The 22,389-nt window shown below is 40.1% G+C and overlaps 1 protein-coding gene across 6 annotated transcripts in view; it reads left to right on the forward strand.

Annotated features, from left to right (window-relative positions):
- Positions 1-21,166, forward strand: part of NFU1 (NFU1 iron-sulfur cluster scaffold) — a 39,035-nt gene extending 17,869 nt beyond the window's left edge. For 4 of the 6 annotated variants that reach the window (XM_058428940.1, XM_032179052.2, XM_032179051.2 and 1 more), the window contains 4 exons: positions 3,622-3,736; positions 11,470-11,530; positions 16,087-16,261; positions 20,627-20,868. In XM_058428940.1, the coding sequence (XP_058284923.1) occupies positions 3,622-3,736; positions 11,470-11,530; positions 16,087-16,261; positions 20,627-20,671 (396 nt within the window). In that variant the 3' untranslated portion in view covers positions 20,672-20,868. Of the gene's footprint in view, positions 1-3,621; positions 3,737-11,469; positions 11,531-16,086; positions 16,262-20,626 lie in introns of all 6 variants that reach the window. The other 2 variants (XM_032179049.2, XM_058428941.1) reach the window with 2 other exon arrangements.
- Positions 21,167-22,389: the final 1,223 nt, after the last annotated feature.

A 22,389-nucleotide genomic window follows, 5' to 3' on the forward strand; every position in this document is an offset into this window, starting at 1 on the left:
GAACTATGTATCCTTTTAAATCTGTTAATTGACATATATCCACGGAACTTAAATCACTTGCCTGATAGTGTGTGAAAATCAAAAGTATTTATTAAACTCCCCTTAAGCAAATTGAAAGGATTAGTCTGAGCTCTTTATGTCCTTAAAAGTGGACATATTGGGGGCCGGGTGCGGTGGCTCACGCCTGTAATCCCAGCACTTTGGGAGGCCGAGGTGGGCAGATCATGAGGTCAGGAGATCAAAACCATCCTGGCTAACACGGTGAAACCCCGTCTCTACTAAAAATACAAAAAAAAATTAGCCAGGTGTGTTGGCGGGTGCCTATAGCCCCAGCTACTCGGGAGGCTGAAGCAGGAGAATGGCGTGAACCCGGGAGGCAGAGTTTGCAGTGAGCGGAGATCGGGCCACTGCACTCCAGCCTGGGTGACAGAGCGAGACTGTGTCTAAAAAAAAAAAAAAAAAAGTGGACATACTGGGTTAGTGACATGTTAAATCTAGTCATCTAGTCCAGTATTCTCTTGTGGCTATTTATTTAGAGACAGAGTCTCACTCCACACCCAGGTCAGAGTGCAGTGGCATGATCTCAGCTCACTGCAGCCTCAGCCTCGAGCTTAAGCAGTCATCTCACCTCAGCCTCCCTAGTAGCTGGGACTATACGTGCATACCACTACGTCCAACTAATTTTTGTATTTTTTGTAGAGATAGGGTTTTGCCATGTTGCCCAGGCTATTCTCAAATTTCTGAGCTCAAACAATCTGCTCACCTTGACCTCCCAAAGTGCTGGGATTACGGTGTGAACCACCACGTCCAGCCCCCCATTCTTCAGTTTTCTTTCTTCCGTATTTTTTAAGGGGAAGAAGGGATGAACATTTATTTAACATATTCAATGTCAGATATGGCCCTAGTGCTTTACAGATGTTATCTAATTCTTACAACTAGTTATTTTATAAGTGGGAAATTATATATTTGTTTTTTAAAGTTATTTAGTTCTTTTACATATAGCCTATGCTATATAAAAATTTTTATAGGTAAAAATGTGATTATATCTTAAAGGGTTTTGGTTTTTTTTTTTCCTATTTTTCTTGATTAGATTTAGTAAGTCATCTTTTAGCTCTCTTACTTTCATTATTTAGTTACCCTATTTGAAATTGCCCTAGCTCTACAATTTTTTCTTAAGTGAAATGACATAACCAATAGATAATATCCCAAGTTAGGGTATATGTTGATACATATATATGTATGTGTGTGTGTATCTATCTATCTACACATACATATAGATGGGATCTTGCTCTGTTTCCCAGGCTGGTATACAGTAGTGCGATCATGGGTCACTGCAACCACTAACTCCCAGGCTCAAGCGATCCTGCTGTCTCAGCTTCCTGAGTAGCTGGGACTACAGGTGCATGCCACTATGCTCAGCTAATCTTTTTTTTCTTTTTTTTTTTTTTTTTATTGTAGAGACAGCATCCTTCTATGCTGCCCAGGCTGGTCTCAAACTCCTGGGCTTATGCGATCCTTCTGTCTCGGCCTCCCAAAATGTTGGGATTACAGGTGTGAGCCACCACGCCTGGCCCACATTGGTATTTAATAGACGGAATACTGGATTTGTTTTGTTTCCTTTCAGTAACCTTTCTCATCATGGACTATCATATTTTACTGAATGTCTTCAGCAATTGCCTGTTTCTATTTCTGATTTCCAGTTGATGATTAGACTTCTTCATGTATCATTTGTGTTATTTTTTCCTAAATATATATGTATATTTGCAGCTTAATGCTGCCCTTTTTTTCTTCTTCAGACAACTTTAGAATATTTTTCTTCTTTTTATTACCAATATTTTCCTATTTAGTAGAGCCTATTTACTGAAGATCTGAGGTAACACTCTGATTTGTTTTCTAAATAATTTATTACCTAGAACTAGTTTCCATTCCCAGTCACTAAGATATTTCACTAGTTTTACTTTTATAACCTTAGCAGTCCCCATTTATCTCACCTTTTATGTACTATCTCTATATTGTTTCTTTTTTTTTTTTTTTTTTGAGATGGGGTCTCACTCTGTCGCCCAGGCTGGAGGGCAGTGACACGATCTCGGCTCACTGCAACCTCTGCCTCCCGGGTTCAAGCGATTCTCCTTCCTCAGCCTCCCAAGTAGCTGGGATTACAGGCCTCTGCAACCATGCCGGCTAATTTTTGTATTATTAGTAGAGAAAGGTTTTCACCATGTTGACCAGGCTGGTCTCAAACTCCTGACCTCAGGTGATCCACCTGCCTCGGCCTCCCAAAGTGCTGGGATTACAGGCGTGAGCCACCATGCCCAGCCGAATTTCTTTCATACCCTTTAAGTAATATATGTAAGTAAATTTTTTGAATAGTTGTAGGCTGTTCTGTATACTTGATCAAGCAATTACATCCTATTTTTTTTTAAGAGAATGGGAATCTCTTTATCATCCTCTTTAAAGACAGAAAATCCATTTAATATTTTGTCTTCACATCATGAAAAATGTGTTTGAATCATTTAAATCAAATTAAAACAATAAAAGTGAATGAATTAATAATAATATTTATTATTACTAATAATATGTTAATATTTAAATTAATTAAATATTAATTTTTATTAATTATAAATTATTATATTAATAATAAGTGAATGAATTAATGAATGGGGATTTTTAAGATTTTATCTTCTGAAATTCATTTAAACAGGACCCTTTAAGATGTGGAGCTAATATATATTCTCCAGAAGTGGTTGCCATTGCATAGGTATAGTGTGTATATAGGAAAAGATATTTTTTTCCTTTCCTCTTTTCTTTTCTTTTCTTTTTGTCTCTTTTCTTTTCCCTTTCCCTTTTCCCTTCTTCTCTTCGCCTGCCTGCTTGCCTTCCTTCCTCCTTTCCTTTTTTCTGCTTCTTTTCTCTCTCTTTTTTCTTTCTTCCTTTCCCTTTATTATTTTTAAAAATATAAAAAGAGATGAAGCCTCGCTATGTTGCCCAGGCTAGTCTTGAACTCCTGGACTCAAGCAATCCTCTTGCCTCAGCTTCCCAAAACGTTGGGATTAAGCATGAACTACCACACCTGGCCAGGAAAAGATTCTTAAGAGGTGTAAGGGGGCCGGACTCGGTGGCTCACGCCTGTAATCCCAGCACTTTGGGAGGCCGGGGTGGGTGGATCACGAGGTCAGGCTTCGACCTCTCAAAATGCTGGGATTACAGGCATGAACCACTGTGCCCAACCTTAAATATCTTGTGTTATACTGCAAATTGCCTTTTTTACTAAGTATACTATTTTTGAAATATATCCATTTCAAAAAACATAGTTCTAGTTTACTCATTTTACGTGCTGGATAGTATTTCATTATAGGAATAAGATATAGTTAATTTGTTCCTTTATGTTCAAGGCACACACCGGTAGTCCCAGCTACTTGGGAGGCTGAGTCAGGAGAATCGCTTGAACCCAGGAGGCGGAGGTTGCAGTGGGCCAAGATCACGCCACTGTACTCCATCCAGCCTGGGCAACAGAGTGAGACTCCATCTCAAAAAAAAAAGAAAAAAGAGGTATCAGGTAGTGTTCTGTATGGGTCTTTGCCGTTGCCTGGAAATATAGCATTTTCCTTTAAATGTTTATAGGAAAATGAAGAATTAGACTGGAATTTACTGAAACCAGATATTTATGCAACAATCATGGACTTCTTTGCATCTGGCTTACCCCTAGTTACTGAGGAAACACCTTCAGGAGAAGCAGGTAACATGTTGTATTGAGTAATTAAAATTTGTCCTTTTTTTAGACTTTTCTATTATTCTTCACATTTACCTTGATTTCAGAAGTCATAGGAATCTAGATTTCTATCATTTAATATATTTGGCTCTGCAAATTTATATATCATTTTGAAAACTTGTGTATAAATTGGCATTACTATATAAAACCAAAATTTTCAATTATAAAAATTTTCAAACATGCAGAAAATATCATGCTCACCAATTTGCCCTCCACTCATATCTAGCAAATGTTAATTAAGCTACAGAATGGGCTTTTGGGAAAAACAAAACAAATGTTATCTTTTGCCACAGTTGCTTTAGACTCATTTTAAATAAAATATTAAACATACAGTGTCAGATTCTAGTGCATAAAGTAAATAAAAAAAGAAACTGCTAAAACCACTATACCCCCATCCCTTTTCCCTTCCTAGTTCCAGAGATGTGTGAAAACTTGTTTTGTTTTATACTATACATGTAAGTCTCTGCAGGGAATATATAGTATTCGTTTTTGTTTTTAAGTTTTAAATATCTGTTGTTTTTTTTTTTTTTTAGAGACAGACTCTCACTCTGTCACCCCGGTTGGAGTGCAGTGACGCGATGTCGGCTCACTGCAACCTCCACCTCCCAGGTTCAAGTGTTTCTCATGCCTCAGCCTCCCAAGTAGCTGGGATTACAGGTGTGCACCACCACACCCAGCTAATTTTTGTATTTTTAGTAGAGGGGGTTTTGCTATGTTGGCCAGGCTGATCCTGAACTCCTGACCTCAAGTGGATCCACATGCCTTGGCCTTCCAAAGTTTTGGGATTACAGGTGTGAGCCACCGTGCCTGGCCGAGAGCTTCTTTAAATTATGTTGTTCCTAAAAGTGGAATTGCTATATCATAAGTTGATCTAATTAAGCACACATTAGCAGTATATTTTAAGAATTTCAACGTTCTTACATCTTTGTCATCATCAGTGTCTTTTTTTTTTTTTTTTTTTTACCCGTATGTTGGGTATACAATGGTACCTTGTTTTTTTTTCTTTTTTTTTTTGAGATGGAGTTTCGCTCTTATTGCCCAAGCTGGAGTGCAGTGGCGTGATCATGGCTCACTACATCCTCAGCTTCCCAGGCTTAAGCAATCCTCTTGCCTCTGTCTCCCAAGTAGCTGGGATTATAGGCTCCTGCCACCATGCCTGGTTAATGTTTTCATTTTTTAAATTTTTTTGGCCAGGCATGGTGGCTCACGCCTGTAATCCCAGCAATTTGGGAGGCCGAGGCGGGCAGATCATGAGGTCAGGAGTTCGAGACCAGCCTGACCAACATGGTGAAACCCCGTCTCTACTAAAAATACAAAAATTAGCTGGGCGTGGTGGCGCATGCCTGTAATCCCAGCTACTCGGGAGGCTGGGGCAGAAGAATCGCTTGAATCCGGGAGGCGGAGGTTGCAGTGAGCCAAGATCATGCCACTGCACTCTAGCCTGGGAGACAGGGCGAGACTCCATCTCAAAAAAATAAATAAATAAAATTTTTTTGTAGAGGCCTGGCACAGTGGCTCACACCTGTAATCCCAGCATTTTGGGAGGCCGAGGTGGGCAGATCACGAGCTTAAGAGATCGAGACCATCCTAGCCAACATGGTAAAACCTCATCTCTGCTAAAAATACAAAAATCAGCTGGGCATGGTGGCACGTGCCTGTAGTCCCAGCTACTTGGGAGGCTGAGGCAGGAGAATTGCTTGAACTTGGGAGGCAGAGGTTGCAGTGAGCTGAGATCATGCCACTGCAGTCCAGCCTGGTGACAGAGCGAGACTCTGTCCCCCCGCAAAAAATTTTTTTTTGTGGAGATGAGATCTTGTTAGGTTGCCCAGGCTGGTCTTCAAGTGATCCTCTTGCCTCAGCATCCCAAAGTACTGAGATTATAAGCATGAACCACCGCCACCTGGCCCGTAAGTCTTTTTTATATTTATTTAAGCGGGTTTTAAAAAAATATTCTGGGCTGGACACCATGCCCCACACCTGTGATCCCAGCACTTGGGGAGGTGAAGGCGGCAGATTGTGTGAGCTCAGAAACTTGAGACTAGCCTGGGAATATGGCAAAACCCTGTGTTTACAAAAAAATACAAGAATTAGCTGGGCATGGTGATGTGTGCCTGTAGTCCCACCTACTTGACAAGCTGAGGTGGGAGGATCGCTTGAGCCCAGGAGGCTGAGGCTGCAGTGAGCCATGTTCACACCACTACACTCCATCTTGGGTGATAGAACTAGAACACATCTCTTAAAAAAGAATAAAAAGTCTAATTCTCTCTGTATATGTATAAATATTCTGAATATTAATTCTTTGTTTGGTATTTTCTTAGTAAATGATATCTCCCTGTGACTTAACTTTTCATTTTGTTTATGATGTCTTTTGTCATACAGAAAATTTTCTTTTTAATGTGGTTACATTTGTTCATCTTTTTCCTTTGTGGTTTATGCCTTTTGTATCTTGTTTTAGTAAGTTATTTAGTGTAAAGCACTTGGAAGAGTGACTATACATGAAGCTCCATAAGTATTTGATGATACTGTTGTATTTGTTGTTGGTGAAGTTTTTCCTTTCTCCAGTATCACAAAGATACTGTCATATGTGTATGTATATATGTATTTTTGTTTTTTAAAGTTTTATTCTTTACACTTACATATTTAATCACTGTGGGATTTGTTTTTCTATATAGTTTAAAATATAATAATTTTAATTTTTTCTACATAGGTAATCAATTATCTCAGTCTTTCCTCATGAATTTATAATATTATACATGGGTCTTTTTCTAAGATGTTTTTTGTCCCTGTGGTCTTTTTGCCCCCCTTCCTGTTTTAATAACATATGGAGTTTTAATTACAATATCTCTGTAACAATTAGTATACTATGTGATAATATCTGGAAGAAAAAGTTCCTCAATTAGAAAAAATTTCTGGTGGTCTGGTCACTTTATTCTTCCTTGTAAATTTAATGATCATCTTGTAAAGTCTCTGAAAAACCATGTCAAGAGTTTGGTTGAAGTTGCATTAAATTTATAGATTAAATTTGGGAAAATTAACATTTCTTCAACATTGATATTTTTTCATCCCCAAATTTTCCCATTTATGTGAGACTTCTCTTATGTTCTTTTCTTGGTATGAGCTCATGTTAGTTCTAGGTACCATATAGGTTTTGTTATCATAAAGCGTTCTTATTTTGTTTAGTAAGCACTTAGATATACTGATTACTGTATTTCAGGCACAATTCTAAGCACTTTACAAGTATAAACTCACTTAATTCTTTAAATAACCTTATCAGATAGGAACTGTTACCACATTTCACACATGAGAAAACTGAGGCACTGAATGGTTGAGTAATTTGCTCAAGGTCACACAGGTAGTAAGTGGCAGAGATAGATAAGAACTTTGGGCAATCTAGCTCCAGCGTTCATGCTCTTAACCACTACACTGTTCTGCCTGTATCTGTTGTTTGGGTTTTTTTTGAGACGGGGTCTTGCTTTGTTGCCCAGGCTGGAGAGCGATAGTGCGATCTCAGCTCACTGCAACCTCCGCCTCCCAGGTTCAAGCGATTCTCCTGCCTCAGCCACCTGAGCATCTGGGATTACAGGCACTAACCACCATGCCCAACTGATTTTTGTATTTTTAGTAGAGATGGGGTTTCGCCATGTTGGCCAGGCTGCTCTCGAACTCCTGACCTCAGGTGATCTGTCCGCCTTGGCCTGTCAAAGTGGTGGGATTACGGGCGTGAACCACCTCACTCGGCCCTGTATCTGTTTTAAAATAATGTTTTCTAATTTAGGCTGTTGGGTATAGGAATACTGTTGATTTTTGTATATTGATCTTATATCCATCAAGGTTAGCACTCATTAGTTCTAGTAGTTCATCAATGTTAATAAGCATTGACTACAAAAACTGAATGTTTATATGTGCATACACACATATATACACTGCTATAGTTTGGACGTTTGTCCCCTCCAAATCTCATGCTGAAATTTGATCCCCAGTGTTGGAGGTGGAGTCTAATGGGAGGTGAGTGGGTCATGGGGATGGATCCCTCAATAGTAGATGAATGCCCTCTGGAAGAGCCAGGGGTATGAGGGGAGGGGAGTGAGTTCTTACTCTATTAATTCTTTTGAGAGCTGAGTGCTAAGAAGAGTCCCAGTAACAACATCTCCTTCCTGTCTCACCATGTGATCTCTGCATGGGCCAGCTCCCCTTCTTCCATGAGGGGAAGCAGCTTGAGGTCCTCACCAGACGCCAAGTCTTCAACTTTTCTAGACATCAGAATCAACCAAATAAACACTTTTTTCTTTGTAAATTACAGTCTCAGGTATTCCTTTATAGCAACACTAAATAGACTATGACATGCAGAAACATTTGTATAATTATCTTTAGGTGATACAGGTATATTTTTAGATATATATCTTAAGAATCTTAGAGATACGCACAAGGCAACATGTAGAAACATGTTCACTGAAACATTTTTTAACTATACCAGCAGTTAAAAGGAATGAACTAGATTGGGAGATACCAACATAGAAACATAAAAAAGAAAATATTAAGTGAAAAAGGAAAATTCAAACGTATGTACATTTATAAATGTACTATTTATGAAAATTTTTAGTACTACATGAAACAGTTACATGTGTTCTTTATGGATCCATATGTAAACCTTATAACATTTTTAGAGTAATTTGTATCTACTAACATTAAAAATGCACAAGCTAGGTTGGGTGCGGTGGCTCATGCCTGTAATCCCAGCACTTTGGGAGGCCGAGGCAGGTGGATCACCTGAGGTCAGGAGTTCAAGAACAGCCTGGCCAACATGGTGTAACCCCATCTCTACTAAAAATACAAAAAATTAGCCAGGTGTGGTGGCAGGCACCTGTAATCCCAACTACTTAGGAGGCTGAGGCAGGAGAATTGCTTGAACCCAAGAGATGGAGGTTGCAGTGAGCTGAGCTAAAAGAGTGAAACTCTGTTAAAAAAAAAACAACAAAAAAACACAAGCCTGTTTACCCAAATATCCCACCGGTAGGAATTTATCTCATAAATATAATTGCAAAAGTACATTGATGTATGTATGTGTATATATATATATAAGTTTTTTTTTTTTTTGAGACGGAGTTTCACTCTGTCACCCAGGCTGGAGTGCAGTGGCGTGATCTCAGCTCACTGCAACCTCCACCTCCCAGGTTCAAGTGATTCTCCTGCCTCAGCCTCTGGAGTAGCTGGGATTACAGGCACCCGCCACCACTCCCGGCTAATTTTTGTATTTTTAGTAGAGACGGGATTTCACCATGTTGGCCAGGCTGGTCTAAAACTCCTGACCTCAAGTGATCCGCCCACCTTGGCCTCCCAAATTGCTGGGATTACAGGTGTGAGCCACTGAGCCCAGCCTTTTGATATATATTTATATAAGCAAGTATGTTGCAGGATTGTTAGAAATAGCAGCAAACTGTATAAACAACTGAAATAATGAAGAAACTGGCCAAAGACAAATCTATATAAAAGTTACTATGTACCAGTTTTAAATATTAAGCCATATTTGTATATGCCAATGGGGAACGACCTTCAAGATATATTACACAGAAAAGAGCAAGATATAGAATAGTATGTACAGTATGATCTCATCTGTGTTAATTTATACATGTAAATGTAAACACATGCTGGGAAGATATAAACTAAACTCATGATAGTGATTGTCTATGGAAGGGATGGTGGGGAAGTGGAATTTAGGTTTATTGATCTAAGACAATTTTAGCTTTTGTGCTTTTTTTCCCAACAAATTTATTTATTTTTATTTATCTTTTTTTTTTTTTTTTTTTTGAGGTGGAGTCTCACTCTGTTGCCCAGGCGGGAGTGCAGTGGTGCGATCTCGGCTCACTGCAACCTCCATCTCCTGGGTTCAAGCAGTTCTCCTGCCTCAGCCTCCCAAGTAGCTGGGATTACAGGCGTGTGCCACCAAATCCAGCTAATTTTTGTATTTTTAGTAGAGACAGGGTTTTACCATGTTGGCCAGGCTGGTCTCGAACTCCTGACCTCAGGTAATCCGTCTGCCTCAGCCTCCCAAAGTGCTGGGATTATAGGTAGGAACCACCATGCCCGGACCTTTAGTGTGTTTTCTTTTCCTTTTTTTCTTTTCTTTTTTTTTTTTTGAGATAAGAGTCTTGCTCTGTCAGCCAGGCTGGAATACAGTGGTGCGATCTTAGCTCACTGTAACCTCTGCCATCTGGGTTCAAGTGATTCTCGTGTCAGCCTCCCGAGTAGCTGGGATTACAGGCACCTACCACCACACCTGGCTAATTTTTGTATTTTTAGTAAAGACAGGGTTTTACCATATTGGCCAAGCTGGTCTGAAACTCCTGACCTCAAGTGATGTTCCTCCCTCAGCCTCCCAAAGTGCTGGGATTACAGGCATGAGCCATGTTTTATTTCTTTTCTTAAAAAACTCAATGTTAATATAATTTAACTTTAGGGGTTGCCAGAGTCTAGTGTTTCTTGTAATATGAAATCTCTACATTTTTGGTTTTCTCAAAGGCTAACTTTGTGCTCAGAAGATTTGTGGAACATTTCAGAGGCCAAGCATGGCTCATGCCTATAATCTCAGTACTTTGGGGGGCCGAGGCAGGAGGATCACTTGAGCCCAGGAGTTGAAGATCATCTTGGGCAACTGGATTAGTCTGTTCTCACGCTGCTGATAAAGACATACCTGAGACTAGGTAATTTATAAAGGAAAGAGGTTTAATTGACTCACAGTTCAGCATAGCTGGGGAGGCCTTAGGAAAGTTACAATCATGGCGGAAGGGGAAGCAAACACATTGAGTCTTCACATGACGGCAAGAAGAAGAAGTGCCAAGCAAAAGGGAGAAAAGTTCCTTATAAAACGATCAGATCTCGTGAGAACTCACTCACTATCACGAGAACAGCATGAGGGTAACCACCCTCATGATTCAATTACCTCCCACCAGCTCCCTCCCACAACACGTAGGGATTATGGGAACTACAGTTCAAGATGAGATTTGGCTGGGGACACAGCCAAACCATATCAGCAACATGGCGAGACCCCATCTCTACAGAAAATAAAAAAATTGCCTGGGTGTGGTGGCTCACACCTGTGGTCCCAAACTACTTGGGAGGCTGAGGCAGGAGGACTTCTTGAGCCCGGGAGGTTGAGGCTGCAGTGAGCTGTGATCACATGACTGCACTCCGCACTGGGCAATAGAGTGAAAAAGAACATTTCAGAAATTTCCAGAAGGCTTACATCTATATTTAGTATGGTTGGCATTTTGAAAACCAGTAAATTGAGAAACTGAAGATGTAACTTAACTTACAAAGTAGGTGTGCCTTTTTGTCTCAAAGTTTCCATCAAAATTCAGTTTCTTTTCTCTGATACTTTCAATCCTCGAGAACAGAGAATGTCTGCATATTTACTGGCTTAAAATTTCAAACCCTAATGTCATTAGCATATCAAGATGTTCTAGTGTACTCATCTTTATCACCAAATGTTGAGTTGATTGGTATTCCCTATATTTCTTCAGATAATCAAATGAATGATTCTCTCATCAATTTCCCAAAATATATCTCCATACCAAGTTACATGTTCTATCTATAGTTTTATGTTTTTAATGAATCATGTAGTTAAAATCATTCTGTTTTAATACTCGTACTTGCGTGGCTATAAAATTTCTACTCTTGATGTTTTTATATGTAATTATTTCTAGGATCTGAAGAAGATGATGAAGTTGTGGCAATGATTAAGGAATTGTTAGATACTAGAATACGGTACGTGTTCCTCTCTCTACCCAAATTCAAGTGCTTTGGAGGCATTTTTCATTATAGCAATATAGTTTTTGTTGGCCATGAGATTATAGTAGATTTTCAAAGTAAGCGCAAGTTAACGTAAACCACAACAGGTAACCATGACAGTTGAATTTAAAGCCTGTATCTTCTCTACATTTACTCAAAATTTTAAAACATCCAATTTATTTAAACATATTCAATGAAGAAATGTATTCTTCACAGTCTCAATTTAGATTCGATATTGTTATAATACCAAATTTCTTAAAAAGAAAAAAAAAAGACAATGTTTGGGAATGTTGTAAAGGGAGAATGAGTACCTATTTTCAGTATAATGCCCATACAGAATAAATTTAAGTGAGTGGAGAACAGCAGGCTTCTACTTTTGCTTGTAGCAGACCAATAGTCATGCTGAGAACTCCCAGAAAAGCTGGATAAAGTACAATAAAAAAAATTTGTTTGAAAGCATTAGATAGCTGCCAGAGCAAGCAAAATTTGAGGTGCCAAGATCCTGGAGAGAAGGGAAGCTCACTGAGTTTTCCCTTCAGGCATTTGCTGTTCCTTGCTACATAGCTAGGGTAGAAGAAGCTGGGCAGAGGGCAGCTGCTAAGAATCAGAGAAACCATTGGGCTTTCAGAAAATTTGTTTAGATGGGAAGACAAAAATTAAAATTCTGGGTTACCAATGAAATCTTGATTTCAAGGATCAAGATCCTAGAGAGCAGGGAAGTTAAGAAAAGTAAGCCTATAGTTTGTTTTTTTTTTTTTTAAGATGGAGTCTCGCTCTGTCGCCCAGGCTGGCAAGCAATCTCAGCTCACTACAGCCTCGCCTCCCGGGTTCAAGCAGTTCTCCAGATTCAGCCTCCTGAGTAGCTGGGATTACAGGCACAGGCCACCATGCCCAGCTAATTTTTGTATTTTTGGAAGAGACAGGGTTTCACCATGTTGGCCAGGCTGGTCTTGAACTCCTGACCTCTTGATCCGCCCACATCAACCTCCCAAAGTGCTGGGATTACAGACATGAGCCACCGCACCCAGCCAAGTAAGCCTATAGTTAGTAACAATGTATTGTATTCTTGAAAATTGTGGCTGGACATGGTGGCTCACGCTTGTAATCCCAGCACTTTGGGAGGCCGAGGTAGGTGCATCACCTAAGATCAGGAGTTCAAGACCAGCCTGGTCAACATGTTGAAACCCCATCTCTACTAAAAATACAAAAATTAGCCAAGCGTGGTGGTAGGCATCTGTAATCCCAGCTACTAGGGAGACTGAGGTAGGAGAATAGCTTGAACCCAGGAGGCGGAGGTTGCAGTCAGCCAAGATTACGCCACTGCACTCCAGCCTGGGCGACGAGCAAAAACTCTTCCTCAAAAAAAAAAAAAAAATTTGCCAACATTGTAGTTATTAAGTGTTCTTGACACAAAAAATAAGTATGCGAGGTAATGTATATGTTAATTAGCTTGATTTAGCCATTCCATGGTGTATACAGGTTTTTTTTTTTTTTGAGACAGAGTCTTGCTCTGTCACCCAGGCTGGAGTGCTGCGCGATCTCGGCTCACTGCAACCTCTGCCTCCCAGGTTCAAGCGATTCTCCTGCCTCACCCTCCTGAGGAGGGGGATTACAGGCATGTACCACCACACCCAGCTAATTTTTGTAGTTTTAGTAGAGACAGGGTTTCACATGTTGGCCAGGATGGTCATGACCTCCTGACCTCAGGTGATCTACCCTCCTCAGCCTCCCAAAATGCCGGGATTACAGGCGTGGGTCACCGTACCCAGCCTACATATTCCAAAACATCATGTTGTACATGGAACTATCTACAATTTTTGTGAATTAAGAATAATTAATTGGAGGCTGGGTGCGGTGCCTCATGCCTGTAATCCTCCTAGCATTTTGAGAGGCCGAGGTGGCAGATTGCTTGAGCCCAGGAGTTTGAGACCAGCCTGGGCAACATAGTGAGACCCCATCTCTACAACGAAAGAAAGAGAGAGAGAGAAAAAGAGAGGGAGGGAGGGACGAAGGAAGGAAGCCAAGGAAGGAGGGAGGGAGGGGAAAAGAAAAGAAAAGAGAAGAGAAAAGGAAAGAAATAGAATATTTGTATGACCTTTGGGTAGGAATTTTTTTTTTTTTTCCCAACGGGACGCAAGAAATCAGATAAAGACCAGACGCGGTGGCTCACATCTGTAATCCCAGCACTTTGAGAGGCTGAGGCGAGTGGATCACCTGAGGTTGGGTGTTTGAGACCACCCTGACCAACATGGAGAAACCTTATGTCTACTAAAAAAATAAAAAATTATCTGGGCATGGTGGCAGGTGCCTGTAATCCCAGCTACTTGGGAGGCTGAGGCAGGAGAATCCCTTGAACCTGGGAGACGGAGGTTGCAGTGAGCCAAGATCACGCCATTGCACTCCAGCCTGGGCAACAAGAGTGAAATTCCGTCTCAAAAAAAAAAAAAAAAAAATATATATATATATATATATATATATATATTATACATATTATATCTCAGATAAAAATCAAGGAAAATACATATAAATTGGACTACAGTAAAATTGTGACTCTCTCTTCATCAGAAGATGCCATTAGCTGGGCACAGTGGCTTGTGCCTGTAATTCCAGCTACTTAAGAGGCTGAGGCAGGGGAGGCTCACTTGAGCCTAGGAGTTTTAGGTAGCAGTGAGTGAACTGTGATCATGCCACTGTATTCCGGCCTATGTGACAAAGCGAGACTATTGAAAAGTGCCATTTACAGTCAAAAGGCAAGGTACAGATTAGAAGATATTTACAGTGTTTATAGAACAGAATATATAAATAACTTGTACCAATTGGTAAGAAAAAGACAATCAGAGACTGGAGCGGGTACTTCGCAAAAGATAATCAAATAGTGGCTGGGTGCAGTGGCTCACACCCATAATCCCAGCACTTTGGGAGGCTGAGGTGAGCGGATCACCTGAGGTCAGGAGTTCAAGATCAGCCTGGCCAACATGGTGAAACCCTGTCTCTACTAAAAATACAAAAAATTAGCTGGGGGTATTGGTGCATGCCTGTAATCCCAGCTATCTGGGAGGCTGAGGCAGGAGAAGCACCTGTACCCGGGAGGCGGAGGTTGCAGTGAGTTGAGATCGTGCCATCGCACTCCAGCCTGGGCAACAGTGAGACTCTGTCTCCAAAAAAAAAAAAAGGAAAAAAGATAATCAAGTAGCCACTAAACATGAAAAAATGCTTAACCTCATTAGTTATTATGAATATTCAAACCACAATTAAATATTAGTACAAATCCAGTAGAATAGTTAAAACTGTTAAGACTGACAACACCAATTGTTGGTGAGGATGTGGAGCAACAGAAGCTCTCATACACTGCTGGTGGGAATGTAAGTTTATATAACTGGAAAACTATATGGCAGTATTTATTAAATCTCAACATATTCATACTCTTTATTCAGCAATTTCACTTTCAGGTATATTCCCAGTAGTAATATATATGCATACCAAAAGACATTTCTAAGAATCTTTATGACTGCACTATTTGTAAAAGCCAAAACCTAGTATTAACCTAAATGTCTATCAACAGTAGAATGGATAAATAAATTCTGGTATATTTGCTTAATGGAATACTATGCAGCAGTGAGAGTAAATGACCTGGTACTATACTCAGCAACATAGATGAATCTCACAAAGAGCATTGGAAGCCAGATACAAAAGACTAATTCTATGCAATTTATAAATAGAATTTGTATTTGTAAATTATAAAGTTCAGAGACTGGCAAAACTCATCAGTGGTGATATGAATTAGGATAATGGCTGCATTTTGGTTGTGGGGAGTGATTGGAAGGAAGCCCAAAGGGGACTTCTGGAGGTTTGGTGTTGTTTCTTGGTTTGGGTGGTTATAAATGTGTGTTCACTTTGTGAAAACTTAGTGAACTGTACATACATGATTTAAGCATTTTTCTATATTAATGTTGTATTTCAATGAAAAGTTTACCTGAAAATGAAGTCAGCATGTGACAGTCTCTCTTTTCCTTCACTCAAAAGAAGTGACTGAGTATATTTTAGGTAATCACAATAATTATTAGGAAATTTGAAATCTTAAGTGCTTTAAAATATTGTTTTATTTAAAAAAAAAAATTTCTTTAGAGACAGGTCTCTCTGTGTCACCCAGGCTGGAGTGCAGTGGTGTGATAATAGCTCACTGCAGCTTCCAACTCCTGGGCTCAAGCAGTCCTCCTACCTTGGCCTCTCAAATTGCTGGGATTATAGGTGTGAGCCACCATGCCCAGCCTTAAAAAGATATTAGTAAGCAAGATCAAATGTCGTAAGTGGAGGAAATATTTGTATGAGTGAATTTTGGTATTTTACCTGAGAGTAAAAAAAAATTTTAATTATAAATAAAACTTAGCCACAGTTATTATTCTGTATTATAAAAGTAGCTCTAACTTTGTGAATTTTACTAATATAAAATGTAAGCTCTGAGCTGTATTAAATTTTTTCAATGAAAACTTGTATTTTAAAGAATATGTCATAAATATTCTTTGACCTCACAGGCCAACTGTGCAGGAAGATGGAGGGGATGTAATCTACAAAGGCTTTGAAGATGGCATCGTACAGCTGAAACTCCAGGGTTCTTGTACCAGCTGCCCTAGTTCAATCATTACTCTGAAAAATGGAATTCAGAACATGCTGCAGTTTTATATTCCAGAGGTAGAAGGCGTAGAACAGGTATGCCAATATTATATGACAGTCTAGATTTTTTTCATTTTTTCTTTTTCTTTGTAGATACAAAGGCTGGAAATAGATGTTAAGGCCAGTATTTGAAAAGAAGTTCATGACCTAGCTTTTTCTAGGGCTAGATTTTTGTGTTGCAATTTTTATGAGACTTGAAGTCTCTTATTTTAGAAGTAACTTTGGGCCGGGTGCAGTGGCTCACACCTGTGATCCCAGCACTTTGGGAGGCTGAGGTGGGTGGATCACCTGAGGTTGGGAGTTCCAGACCAGCCTGACCAACATGGAGAAAATCCCGTCTCTACTAAAAATACAAAATTAGCCGGGCGTGGTGGCAGACGCCTGTAATCACAGTTACTCAGGAGGCTGAGGCAGGAGAATTGCTTGAACCTGGGAGGCAGAGGTTGCAGTGAGCCGAGATCATGCCATTGCACTCCAGCCTGGGCAACAAGAGCGAAACTCCGTCAAAAAAAAAAAAGAAGTAACTTTAGTGTTATGAGAACCTACTGTGGGCCAGGCATTTTTACTCATTTCATCTTCTAATAACACAGTGCATTAAGTCATTACCATTTTGCACACAAGGCTACAGAGACTCAGAGGGCATATTGCTGCCCTGATTGCACAAAAATTATGAAAAAGGTTTAAAATGTAATGCAGTGTTTTATAGGTGAGATTTAGAAATCTTTAGTGGAAGAACTCTACTATATCATATTTACCAATTTTTTTTTTTTTTTTTTTTTGTAGAGACGGGTTCTTGCTATGTTGCCCAAGCTGGTCTTGAATTCCTGGCCTCAGGTGATCCTCCCAAAATTCTGGGATTAAGGATTAACACAACTGGCCTAATCTGCATATTCTTAAATATGCAAGCAAGAAGCCCATTAAGAAATCATAGTTTGTCGTTATACTGAGTAGAATTCTAGAGCTTTATGTGTAGCACAATATCAACTTTTTTTTTTTGGCCAACATACCTAAGGAGTATAACACAGCACCTTGTCATCAGTAATAATGACTCTCACTGCAGTTATTCTCAACCAAAAAGCATGGCCTTGTGGAGAGAGATTATCAAGGAGTGAAGGGATGTGTGGAAATTAGAAATTTCCAACCCACAGAATTTCAGGTAATTCATTCTTTTTTTTTTTTTTTTTGAGACAGAATCTTGTTCTGTTGCCCAGGCTGGAGTGCAGTGACACGATATCTTGGCTCACTGCAACCTCCACCTCCCAGGTTGAAGCAGTTCCCATCCCTCAGCCTCATGAGTAGCTGCGATTACAGGCACATGCCACCATTTTTTGTATTTTGTATTTTAGTAGCGACGGGGTTTCACCATGTTGCCCAGGCTGGTTTCAAACTCCTGAGCTCAGGCAATTTGCCCGCTTTGGCCTCCCAGAGTGCTAGGATTACAGGCGTGAGCCACCACGCCTGACCACCTCAGGTAATTCTGTGCCCTTAAGGGCTCCATTGGAAATCACTCATCCTTGGGCAGTATTAAAATTCATCTGTTCCACAGTGAGCAGGTTTATATAGCTATCCCCAAAGTCTTAGAGAGCTGAGAGGCTGAAGACAGAGGTTGGCAAATCCAGTTGGTCAGAAAGAAACATTTAATAGGAACTGAGGAACAGAAGCCATTTATCGGGCAGCTGCAAGATGATGGATTCCCGCATTGTTACCCCCTAGACTCAGGGCTTATATACCAGGAGGAATGGGTATACATGCTTCAAAAGATATGTGTAGGACAATTGAAGTCAGCCCCTCTGGAAGAGGCAAGAATGCTACTTGCCTAATAGCCTATAATTTGCTTAAGGGTAAGATTTATGCTAAGTATGTGTTTGTTTAGGATAACATCAAGGTTATTTTGACCTAAAGGCAGAATTAAGTAGAAATCTTAGAGGCATTCCTAGAACTGAGGTTAGTCAATGTGGCAGATTAGCATCCAAGATGGAGTTGCTTTAGCCTCCACACCATCGTTTTGGTCCAGTACATGACATTTCCTCTTTGAAGTTTTTATCCATCCCTCACTTGGAATTAAGTTCTTCTTTGACAGGTCCAAAGCTTCTGTTTTGGCTTTATGTTTATGTAGCTTTCTGTATCTGTTTTAGCTTTATGTTTACATGGAAGCTCCCTAAGAGACTTGAAATCATATCCAAGTCTTTGTGTTCCTCTGCAACAACTAGCTGTGTGCCTTACAAATGTCCTATACATGCTTTTTATTAAGTATTTGGGAATATTATTCCAAATTAAGGAATAATTCTGCCTAAAATATGAGTTGGTTGACAAAATTTTTTGGATTGGGTATTGTTGAAATTGGATGTAAAATATTAATTTCTTGGAAATAAATACCAATTTTTTTTTTTTTTTTTCTTGAGACGGAGTCTTGCTCTGTCACCCAGGCCGGAGTGCAGTGGCGCGATCTTGGCTCACTGCAAGCTCTGCCTCCCGGGTTCACGCCATTCTCCTGCCTCAGCCTCCCGAGTAGCTGGGACTACAGGCTCCCGCCACCATGCCCGGCTAATTTTTGTGTGTGTGTGTATTTTTGGTAGAGACGGGGTTTGACGTGTTAGCCAGGATGGTCTCGATCTCCTGACCTCGTGGATCCGCCCGCCTTGGCCTCCCAAAGTGCTGGGATTACAGGCATGAGCCACCATTCCTGGCCACCAATTTTTACTCAACCGAAAAGATATCCTATGAAAGAATTCTTTTTCTATTGATTGTTTCAGATCAGAGCCAGAATCTAGATTTTTTTTTTTTTTTAAAGACATAGTTTCACTCTTGTTGCCCAGGCTGGAGTACAATGGCACAATCTTGGCTCACTGTAGCCTCCGCCTCCCGAGTTCAAATGATTGTCCTGCCTTAGCTTCCCAGGTAGCTGGGATTACAGGCGCGCGCCACCATGCCTGGCTAATTTTTGTATTTTTAGTAGAGATGGGGGTTTCGCCATGTTGACCAGGCTGGTCTTGAACTCTTGACCTCAGGTGATCCGCCCGCCTCAGCCTCCCAAAGTGCTGGGATTACAAGCGTGAGCCACTGTGCCTGGCCTAGATTTTTTTTTTTTAAACCGTATTTGTTCCATCATCATCTATATACCTTAAAAAGTTATGTTAGTTGATACTTTGGTGGATTGACTGAGGAACATTTTTATTCATTTGTCCAGGGTGGGGTGATGAATTGGCCTTCAGATTAGAAACTTGAATTGGCATCTAATTGTAGTAGGTGTGGTGAGGAGAAAAAAACATTCTTAGGTTTATGTAACTTTTTCCTTCTCCAATGGAGTTAGTCGGTTATCTTAGTAATACATTAACTCATGGAAAGATAATAGCTGTTGTAACATTTTCCTTAGGTTTAAAATGATCTTTTATCTCAGTAAGACCAAAATAATTAGTTCCTGATATGGTGGGGTTTTTTTGTTTTGTTTTTTACTTTCCTGGGGGATTCATTTTAATAAAAATAAATGTTTTTATAATAATAATTTGGTATAGCTTCACAGAATATATTTAAGTAAATAAGATGGTTTTGAAAAAAAGAAAAAGTCAATTACATTAGTCTTATGGCTAGAGAATACCAGTTAATTTTTTTTTTTTTTTTTTTTTTTTTTTTTTTTGAGACAGAGTCTTGCTCTGTCACCAGGCTGGAGTGCAGTGGCACTCGGCTCACTGCAACCTTCAGCTCCCTGGTTCACGCCATTCTCCTGCCTCAGCCTCCCGGATAGCTGGGACTACAGGCGCCCACCACCATGCCCGGCTAACTTTTTGTATTTTTAGTAGAGATGGGGTTTCACTGTGTTAGCCAGGATGGTCTTGATCTCCTGACCTCGTGATCCACCCGCCTCAGCCTCCCAAAGTGCTGGGATTACAGGCGTGAGCCACCACGCCTGGCCCCAGTTAATTATTTATAGTGTTTTCTGCCCAGCTGAGACTCTGCTATGGGTAGCCTCTTTGAGACAAGGAGAAATGATCAATGCTTTAATTAATTTCCAAATATTTAATTTGCTTTTATTTTATTTTATTTTGAGACAGAGTCTTGCTGTGTCGCCCAGGCTGGAGTGCAGTGGCGCGATCTCGGCTCACTGCAAGCTCCGCTTCCCAGGTTCATGCCATCCTCCTGCCTCAGCCTCCCGAGTAGCTGGGACTACAAGCACCCGCCTGGCTAATTTTTTGTATTTTCAATAGAGACGGGGTTGCTTTTATGTTTTTAGGATACCAGGTTATGATTCAAACCTTGTTCTTTGGGGCTGTTGATAGATTTATTCTTACTGGCTTGTCATGCCTCATAGAGTGTATCAGGTAAAGAAGTAATATTAAAATCAGGAAAATAGCAAAATCTAATCATTTTCTTAATTCTTAAATTGTCTTTGTTTTTTGGTTTTAGGTTATGGATGATGAATCAGATGAAAAAGAAGCAAACTCACCTTAAAATAATCTGGATTTTCTTTGGGCATTAACAGTCAGACTTGTTGATAATATATATCAAGTTTTTATTATTAATATGCTGAGGAACTTGAAGATTAATAAAATATGCTCTTCAGAGAATGATATATAAATATTGCATGTTTGCTTTACTTCATATGAGTTATTTATAACCTCTTGAATCATCTTCTTTACACGTGGATTTTATCCAAGGATATTTTTATTTTTGTTCCACATTTCCCATGGCTCCTTCTTTGCATATGTGTGAAGGAGTTTAAAATACATTTCCCCCCATCTAATTTATTTACTTTTTTCCATACAGGAAGAAACAGAATGCTTTTTAGAATATTCTAAAATGGCTTTTTGTGAAATATCTAAAACTATTTTTACTGAAGTTTTTAGCTTAAGAAACAGCTAAACAATTCTGTTTTAAAAATGTTATCTGGCTACTAGCCCCCAATTAAGTAGCAAAGAACTGCTCAAGACCAAAAAAAAAACCAAAAATGGCCGGGTGTGGTGGCTAACGCCTATAATCCCAGCACTTTGGGAGGCCGAGGTGGGCGGATCACGAGGTCAGGAGTTCGAGACCAGCCTGAACAACATGGTGAAACCCCGTCTCCACTAAAAATACAACAATTAGCCAGGCGTGGAGGCACACGCCTGTAATCCCAGCTACTTGGGAGGCTGAGGCAGGAGAATTGCTTGAACCTGGGAGGTGGAGGTGGTAGTGAGCTGAGATCGCGCCACTGCACTCCAGCCTGGAGGATAGAGCGAGACTCCATCTCAAAAAAAAAAAAAAAAAAAGCGATAAACTCGAAAACTAACTTCCAGAATCCGGACAGTTTCTATTGGTTAAGATGGAGATGGCCGAATTAGAAAAACTGCTTCAGCATGACCAGCCTTTACCTTATCTATCAGAATTGCTGAAGAAAAGAGAAGAAGCTGCTTTGGTCTTTCCACTGGCATCTGACTCAGAGATCCAAAATCTGTACCATGCCAGAAATGTGCACCGTTATCTTTCTACTCTAGGGGTACTGCTTTTTCAGGTAGCCAAAAGAGTGATTTAGCCTTCTCTCTCATTTTTCTGTAGTAATTCAGAGACTGCAGTTAACAGAAAATACAGGGAAAGGAAAGATGGGAAAAATAGTAGTGATACATTGCATCAAATTAAGGAGATTAAGATAGTGATGGAAACAGGAAGAACTCTAGCAGTTGTGAGTACTGGGAATTGAAGTTTTTACTTTTATCCTTTGATTCACTGAACCAAATAGTAGGGTTGGATAATTCATTCCTTGAGATATCATGTATGAATTTAATTTGGACACTGGGAATTGCTTCATAAGCAAGGCAACTTAACCTGCCCTTTAGTTGAAGCTACAGGAAATTGACATTGTGGATGAGATACAAGTAATGGCAGATCTTGGATGTGGCCATGAAATAAGTGGCTGTATTGGGTGGAGGATTAGTTTATTAGAAGAGAGGAAATTGGCCTGGCACAGTGGCTCATGCCTGTAATCCCAACACTTTGGGAGGCTGAGGCGGGCGGATCACTTGAGGTAAGGAATTCGAGACCAGCCTGGCCAATGATGAAACCCCGTCTCTACTAAAAATACAAAAATTAGCCAGGCAAGGTGGCATGTGCCTGTAATCCCAGCTACTCAGGAGGCTGAGGCACGAAAATCCCTTGAACCTGGGAGGCGGAGGTTGCAGTGAGCTGGGATTGTG

This window comes from Hylobates moloch, unplaced genomic scaffold, assembly GCF_009828535.3.
Source record: "Hylobates moloch isolate HMO894 unplaced genomic scaffold, HMol_V3 SCAFFOLD_15, whole genome shotgun sequence".
NCBI lineage: Eukaryota > Metazoa > Chordata > Mammalia > Primates > Hylobatidae > Hylobates > Hylobates moloch.